The sequence below is a fragment of the Nicotiana attenuata genome, chromosome 10 (assembly GCF_001879085.1).
Source record: "Nicotiana attenuata strain UT chromosome 10, NIATTr2, whole genome shotgun sequence".
Classification (NCBI taxonomy): Eukaryota; Viridiplantae; Streptophyta; class Magnoliopsida; order Solanales; family Solanaceae; genus Nicotiana; species Nicotiana attenuata.
The window spans coordinates 13,969,420-13,978,286 of record NC_031998.1 but is presented as its reverse complement, the minus strand read 5'-3'; the positions used below and the strand labels follow the sequence as shown (position 1 = coordinate 13,978,286).

The 8,867-nt window shown below is 35.6% G+C and overlaps 1 protein-coding gene across 1 annotated transcript; it reads right to left on the bottom strand.

Moving 5' to 3' along the window:
• On the bottom strand, nucleotides 672–8,538 carry LOC109233041 (B3 domain-containing protein REM17-like). Its single transcript, XM_019398782.1, has 9 exons — nucleotides 8,405–8,538; nucleotides 8,216–8,308; nucleotides 6,304–6,702; nucleotides 5,909–6,140; nucleotides 4,951–5,081; nucleotides 4,592–4,823; nucleotides 3,217–3,347; nucleotides 2,837–3,068; nucleotides 672–1,246 (listed from the first exon to the last, which is right to left on the bottom strand). The coding sequence occupies exons 2-9, from the start codon at nucleotides 8,279–8,281 to the stop codon at nucleotides 1,194–1,196; spliced, it is 1,476 nt and encodes a 491-aa protein (XP_019254327.1). The 5' UTR covers nucleotides 8,282–8,308; nucleotides 8,405–8,538; the 3' UTR covers nucleotides 672–1,193.

Genomic DNA, 8,867 nt, shown 5'->3' with positions numbered 1-8,867 from the left:
AAATAACTCAGAAAACATAAAAACTTCACATGCACCAGACATAAACCTGTCAGTTCCCAAATATTCCCCAACCCTACAATTTAATAATTTTAAGCAGTAAATACTTACCTTAATCGAATAATAATGCAAGATATCGCTGGAAATCAAAGGTCTTCCTGTATTGAGCGCACCAAATCGGACCAGACAATGAACTCTAACAAAGCCCTAAAATCGTCATTGATAGTTTAGATAGAAGAAACGGAAGAGAAATGAGAGAAATGGTAAAAAGTAAGTATTATGTCGGTGGGTTTAGGGTTAAAAGACCGACCCATAGGTAAAAGAAATGGGTTGGATCGGTTTAGTGGGTAAAAAAAAAACCAAACATAATGTTAGCCCCACTGATCCACGTGGACAAATGAAAAAAGGCCACATCAGTTAATGAGATGCACACATGGAATTCCGTTAGTCGTGGGGGTAAATTTGATATTAGAAATAACGTCATGTATATATTCAAACAAATAGATGGACGGGGGGCTTTTATAAACCATTTACCATACGATAGGGGTATTTTTGGCCCTTTTCCGTATTACGTAGAGTGGAGGTATCGTTGCTCCATGAGCAACTACGAACCAACAATTTCTACCATGGTCACTCAAAGATAAATGTCGAAACAAAAACACAAAGGTGATTAAAGACCATATTAACATAACCCCAGCTCAATCACCTATATATACAACTTAGGCAGGAAAAGTGGATCAAATTTAAAAGAAATGGATAAGCTCCCAATTTTTTTATAGGAATTCATGGATGTCCAAGCAGATGAAGCAGAAAAGTCTAATAGATGTTAGCATTCCAGGAGAAATTTTCAATCTATGCATGAACATATCACACCGTTGTTGATCCAATGGCCAAGAAATAGCACTTTACAACCTCTTTTCCTCAGGGTTCCAAACCTCTGATGTGTAACTAATTACTTCCTTACATGGAGTTTTCTGGAGAAAATATAACAGGCTTTATTGACGCGGTGCACCATATATTGAATCAATTGAGGGGAGGCGGGGGGTTGCTTCACTTTTCCTTTATTCTTTTTTGTTACCAACCGTGGAAACAACGGTAAGACTGCATACAATAGATCCTTGTAGTCCGGCCCTTCCCCGAACCCCGCGCATAGCGGGAGCTTAGTACACCGGGCTGCCCTTTTGTCACGAACAGCTTCATTGTTCAGTAATCCCTTGAATGATATTTGTATCCTCTCCAGACATTTTGCCTGCAAAAATACATTAGAATAATTACAGTCCACTATCTTGTGTGACATTCTTTATAGGGCTACATAATCTTCAAACTCTTATAAAGCATGTACATACTTTTTTAAACAAACTATTTCTAAAAATAATTACAACTACGAGAGATGATACATCAACCAGAAAACTGTTAGAGTCAAGTAGGAAGAAATACTAACCTAGAGTAGGAATTTCCTTACCAAAACTTTACCTTCCTCTTAGCATTAGCAGAAACTTGTTTGTGCAAAAACACCACAATCATACTAGCTAACATAGATTTCTTACCATGGCAATATTGGCAAATGCAAAAACATTAACATTGTGAAATATATGTGAGAAAACTTTTACAGAGTACAGAATGTAAGGAGTAAATTTATTTAACATCATCCAAGACTCTCTAACTATAGCCAATCTGTTACACGTCACTATTATACGTTCTCTCATTTATAATTCCACAATATCTTCCTTACTCTAATAGCCAATGGAAAAGAAATAGACAACAACATCAATTAGTGTAGAAGAACGCTACCAACGGAAGTACACCATAGGTTCTTTCCCATCCTTAATGAGTTCAAACTTATAAATGTCTCCAACTATTCGCTGCTCTGATGTTGTCCCTCCATCCACTTGTTATTCTTATATTGTCTTGTCAATACACTACGGTTTAATGGTAAAATGAGGAAGATCATTAACAGATACTTGTGCATAAACGCATGTTAATGGTTTCTTATCCTAATGAACTGTAGTTCCTCGTAGTGGAAAAGCTCAGAAAAAAGTAAAATAAAGAAAAAGAAACGACAAAGGGTGACAATTAGAAAGAAAAAAAAATTAAACAAAAAATCGTAGAATACATCCAGAAATAGGAGTGCCTCCCTTTCCATATATAGAAATTTCTTAAAATTTCTCTGAGCTTTTCATTTTGAAAGAAAAGGATCAAGGAGATGAGAACTATGTCATGAAAATAAAGTTTAAGGAATTAGGTCTGAATTTGGATTTGACTTAAGCCAAAGCTATGTTTGTAGAGTGTGCCTATGAATGATTTTCCAGTTTTTCAATAATCTCCTCCTCCTAATACATGAACATTGAAAATTTCTCCTCGACGGAACCTAGGACCAAGGCCTTAACTGACTCAATCTTCAGATTTGGGTGATCGAACAGAGCAAATTGCCCTACGAAAGAAATGCAGTTCATCAATTATTTTGTTTCTTCATAAGCCATATTCCATAGGATGTAAAATGCTTTCTACAAGAAAGAAGTATATTTTTTCGTGAAAATTGTTATAGAAAAGAAAAATACATCTCAAATCATTCTCTACTGGAGAGTAGGAGGTTGGAGTTAGGTGATAATAATGAGTATCAAAGAGAAGAAATGATACTTATATATATGTAGAAGCCAGTGATAATAACTAGGGATTGAAAAGTTACAAATGAAAATGAATTATGCTCACCTAGAATGCAAAGTGCTTTCTTCCAATTAAGTAAAAACTGCTTCATCCAAAATGCACGCAGAACAGAGTCATAGATAATGTGCATATATCTATCGAAAAATAAGACCACTTCTTAAAGGAGAAAGCTTACCATTAAATTTCAATATCGGTTTGTTCCCATTAGTAACAAGCTCAAACATTATGCAATCTCCTTCCTTTAAGCACTTTGCATTACGGAATTCATGCCATCCACCTCTGATAAATACACTATTGCCAAAAGAACATAACCTAACGTTCCACGGCCTTTGTAATTCATCTCTAATAATCAAGTCGCAATTCTTGTTGGTGAGACCATTTGCAAGTGCAAATTGTTTGGGAATGTACTGAAATGGTTAATAACCAAATGCACAGATAATCAAACAGTGGTTTACTTCATATTTTCACCAAGAAACAAAGAGAAAAAAGAAAAAGAAAAAGAAAAAGAAAAATGGAGTTCTTGAAGGGTCTTTGCAAGATACATTTTAGACTTACCAAGAGATCATTTGAGAGGCAGTAGGGTCTAACAGTGCATACAAAATGAGATCGACTAAAAGGCTTGTGAGTGTCAGTTCCTGCATAGGGAAATGCCTTGCTTGATGACTTCATGCCGGGGTTTGGTTTGTCTGTTACACAGTTAATTGTATGCAAAACCATGTCAAGAATTCATGTGTGACAAAGGGTTACAAGAAAATTTTGAATAGCATCTAAACATCCACCCTGTATTTGGACAAAGGGCAGCCCAGTGCACTAAGCTCCCGCTATACGCAGGGTCCGAGGAAGGGCCGGACCACAAGGGTCTATTGTATGCAGTCTTACCCTGCATTTCTGCAAGAAGCTGTTTCCACAGCCCACCCTGTATTTTGGATAATTTTCAAAATTAGTAGGAGCTCGCTCTCCAAAGTAGACCATACTTGAAATTCTTTTGGCTTCCAAATAACAAGGAAATTACTAATATAACAAGAACAATGTTATGAAAATAAAGTTAAAAGATTTTACTAGATTCCAAAACATTGAAACAAGAATAAGGTCAGATGTATTAACTGTTTCAAGCTATCAATGCTTATATAGATACAACATATTTAAAATCACCACCCTCCCTCAACTTACACAAGAAATGAAGAAATTCAAAAGCAAGCAAACTAGAGAAAGGATAGCACACAATGGTAGAGTTTAGTAGGACGAGTAAAAGTGCTTTTAGGTGTTAAAATGACTATTATATCTGTAGAAACATTGAGAAAGAACTTATAGAAGACCATCTTAATAAACGCAAACACACACAACAAAAAGGCCTTCTACAGAGCGATTTTATGCCTAGCTATTTTACTCTTTTCAACAAAAATACTTTTGTAGATATTATTCGTCAAATATTGTTTAACGTATATGAGCTAATTTCTTTAACTTTTTAAACAACAAAATATGAAAATTTATCCTCATGGAACTGGGACAGGGACTTTAGAGGACTCAATATATAAACTTGAGTGAGTAAACAGATCAAACAGTCCCTTTACATTGGACTATAGCCTATGAAAGACAAAGCACTCTTCTTATAACAAGCAAAAGCAACTAATAAAGAAAGGACACTGTTTTTCTGTATGAAGAAGAAAGGACAATGTTATATAACAGTTTAAATACACTATTTACTAAAGAAATGTATAAATAAGGACGTATCTGGTATACAACTAAATTTTTTGCTACAAGATATACTTCCGTAGAAAATGTTTCACAAAAACAATCATTTCATAAATCTTCCATTGTTTTGTTGGGTAACACCACCATACACAATTTTGCAAAACATAATGTCGTGGTGCATATAACAAAGAAACAATGTTGTTGAAAAGTAAGAGGTTGCTTAAATGAGAAAACTTGCCATGAAATTTCCTTATTGGTTTATCTCCATTAGTAACAACCTCAAACATAATGCAATCGCCCACCTTTAAGTCATTTGCAGCATGGAATTCATTCCATCCACCTACAATACAAACTTGAGAACCATAGGTAGCTAGCCTTAAATTCCATCGCCTTTGTGTTTCATCTCTAATAATCAAACCACAATTCTTGTTGGTGAGACCGTTTGCCCGTGCAAATTGCATAGGAAGGCGCTGAAATGGTTTATAACGATTTGTACATATCATCAAACATTTCATATGCTTATCTTTTCGCTGTATATAACTCCAATAAGCAAAGAGTGGGGAAAAAAATGGAGCAGTGTTTCCTTTAGAGACTTACCAAGTAACCCTTTGTAAGGAAATACGGTTTAACAGTGAGCAAAAGAAGAGATTGACCAGAAGGGCTGTGATTAGCAGATTCTTCATTGCGAAAAGCCTTTCTTGATGACATGATGATGGGATTTGGTTTGACTGTTACATAGTTAATCATAAACAAATCTATGTCAAAAAATCAAATATGACTTAAAGATTACAATCAAAGTGTGAATAGCTTATATACATGTACCCCATCTTTTGGCTAATTCTTAATCAAAAAATAAATTGGAAGTTGAAAGTTATTTAAGGTCAAGTGAATTAACTTGCAAATTCATCAAGTATAAACTAATTGTACTACAATACGTAGAAATTGATTACTAGTGTGATGCCATTTATGTTCATTTCAATTTTCAGTAAACTTCTGTTTTTAGTTCTAATTCCCTCTATAAGATCATAAACTACTGCATTGTACTCATATCACCAGTATATCTCCAGAAAGGTTGAGGACTAAACTGCATCTGTGATGGACTCTAAAGATTTTTACCTCTGAAATCAAATTTCCGACTGTTTTGTTGGGTAATTTTTTTTAAAGTGTAGTTGGTTATGAAGTACATGTTTTACTGTATGGACAACCAAATACTGAATACTCCTTTTTTGGATAACTGTAGTGTTCAGGCCAGCTTGCACACACCTCAACTAATTTCACGGGATACCTACTACCTCCCACCAGCAGCAAGTGTCAGGTAACTCTATCCACCAAGGCTTGGACAGATAGGAAGAAATCACCTAGTTTTTTTTTTGCCTTTGTTGGGATTTGAACCTGAGACCTCATGGTTCTCAACTCACTTCATTGACCAATACGCCACACCCTTGGATGTATTACTAAATGATTTTATTAAAGATCTAATATAGTTTCATGGTGTATATAACCAAGTAAAAAAGATCGTTGAGAAATAAGAGGTTGCTTAAATGAGAAAACTTACCATGAAATTGCCATATTGGTTTTTCTCCATTAGTAACAACCTCAAACATTATGCACTCTCCCACCTTTAAGTCATTTGCAACAATGAATTCTTTCCATCTGCCTACAATACAGACTCGAGAACCATAGGTAGCTAGCCTTAAATTCCATGGCCTTTGACTTTCGTCTCTAATAATCAAACCACAATTCTTGTTGGTGAGACTGTTTGCCAACGCAAATTGCTTAGGAAGGAACTGAAATGGTTTATAACGATTTGCACATATCATCAAACATTCATATGCTTCATCTTTTCGCTGTATATAACTCCAATAAACAAATAGAGAGAGGAAAATGGTGCACGTGTATCCTTTAGCCTGAAGATTTTGAAGGTTAGGAGGAAATAATTTTAAGACTTACCAAGTAACCATTAGAAACCCAATAGGATCTAACTGTGCATTCAAAAAGAGATTGACCAAAATTAGCTTCTTCTCCTTGTTCCTCTTCCCCTCCTCGTCCTTCCTCTTCTTCTTCACCTCCTTGACCTTCTTCTGCTTCTGCTTCTTCCTGCAGATTCTCTACATATTCTCTGTCACAGTGACCTGAATCAAAGATGACAACCTCAAACTCCATGTTTCCGTCATGTCTGAACACCAACATATCTCCCAATTGCAGATCATGCTCCTCTGCAAACTTCTCCCAACCTTCTTCTAGTCGACGGCCGTTCACCTTCACCTGCCACTTCTTACCAGCCCTTTTTAGTACGGCATGTTCATGCTCGTGTCCCGTCAGATACTTCAAGAAACCTACTGGAATATTCTGCAGTACAACATAACATTTGGTTCGGAGAGAAGTTATGTAGGGTAGTAATAGTATAGGGATTGCAATGTAGGAATTATAATGTTGGGATTAATAATGCGGAGAATGTAATGCGGGGATTAATAAAATGGATTAATTATAATACGAGTAAAATATGTGTTTTGATTACTTTAAAATGTTTAACACAACTACGTGTTAGTCCACCTTAGTTGTTTTACTCCATGTATTAATCCTCATATTCTTATTCCACCTTTTATCCCGCATAAAATAATACATAGATTCCTGCATAACTTAAGCATACATTATTTATGCTTGCAATAAGAATGATAACCAAACACCGTATTGCTCGTGCTGAAATTTATGCAAGCATCAAATTAGTAACCAAACATTGTATAGTTAGAGTTGGATATAATGTAGGCAACCAAACTACCCCTCGTATTAGCCCCGTTCCAAATCATTATGTTGTTTTGTTTATGACATGAAACAGATAGAGACTACCTAACAAGTTAAGTAAGTAAAAAAATGTTCATAATGGTTTTTGAGTTTTTAGTGTTTTCCTTTTTCTGGGATAAATTCTTCAACCTCGAAGCCATACATACATATAGAGTGTGTTTCATATGACTGGAAAACGTATTTCTGGAGTTTGGTTGGTGAATAGAGTTACTCCATATATTATGGATTAGTAATAATATCAGCAATTGGTGAGTAGCATTAGTTTATCTTCTATTTTATGAGGGAGAAATTCGTCCGGGCTACCCTTAGGACCAAGAGCGAAGTGCACCGGTAGCCACTTTTAAATCTGTTGTTTAAAATATATCCATAATTTACAATGTATTTAAAGATTAGCCAATTAACCCAAACTTGGACCAAGTATCCTGAATTTTTGTATCTTGAATTTTTTAGCTGCTAATTTGGAATTCAGTAATGTTTAAAGTAAATTTTTGAGCTGCTAATTTGAAATTCAGGATTAAGTGTCCTGAATTTCTGCACTGCTAGTTAAACTTCAGGAAATAAAAATTTTGGATGCAATGTTCGAACTTTAGGACACGATGTCCTGAAGCTTGGAACTTTGAGAATGGCTACCTAGTGTTCATTCTACTAGGACTGCAGCCTCCGAAATTCGGTGATAATGGGCCCGCCTATGGGGCCGACTGGAACCTGTGACCTAAGTCACTAGTCCCTCAACCTTTGCCACTTGAACTAAGTTAAAGTTAGGGTTGTTGTAAGGAAAATGACTTACCCTCAGTGGCGGAGTCAAAATTTTCATTAAGGGGAGTCAAAATATAAAGAAATAAACTCACCAAAAGTCCAAAAAGTCAAGGGGTATCATTTACGGAGTTATACAGTGTAATTTTCCGGGGAATGGGTGTCGATTGGCACCCCTTTGATGCATGTGGCTCCGCCACTGCTTACCCTCTCCTTTCGAGATAAAAATGATTTTCATGGAAAATGACTTGTTCATTGAAAACATTTCCGTCGAACCAAACACATAAAGAGGGTTGCTTAGACTCACCAGACCCTGCTTGAAACCTGGCTGAATGGGTTTGAAAAAGTGAGGCTTCACTGGACGGACTTTCATAGCCGCCAAGTCAAAAGAATGCAGTAACTATAAACAAGGAGTGAATTATGTTTCAATTCAGTTCAGGGAATGCAATTATTTGGTAAGTGAAACTTGAAAGGAATGATTATCGAACGGAATTACCCTTAGCAATTGTAGCTTCTACTGGGGGACTGTGTAAAATATACGAAATTTTCACTGCATCCGAACGAATAAATTGAAGAGGAACGGTAGGATCAGCGTAAGCTCTGTTAGAGAAAATGCTACTGTCAAATGGGGGAGGCTGGCCTAATTTGGCGGGTCAAATTGGACCGAGTCAATAAATAAGCGGTTTAATTGACAAGTTCAAAAGTAGCTTGGCTTGATATGAGCCTAGTCGAGTTGGGCTAAAATTTGGATCATAGTCCAACCTGTTCAACTCTTAATAAACTTTAATTAATATACATTATTTTTTATGTATTATTTAATGATCGAATAAGATTTTTTATCGAATACGGTTTTTTTGCCTTTATTATGAACATGTATAGCATATCAAACAAAAAATATATTTATTTTAGTGATATTTTATTAAAGTTACTTATTGATCAATTTAAGTTAAAAATCAATT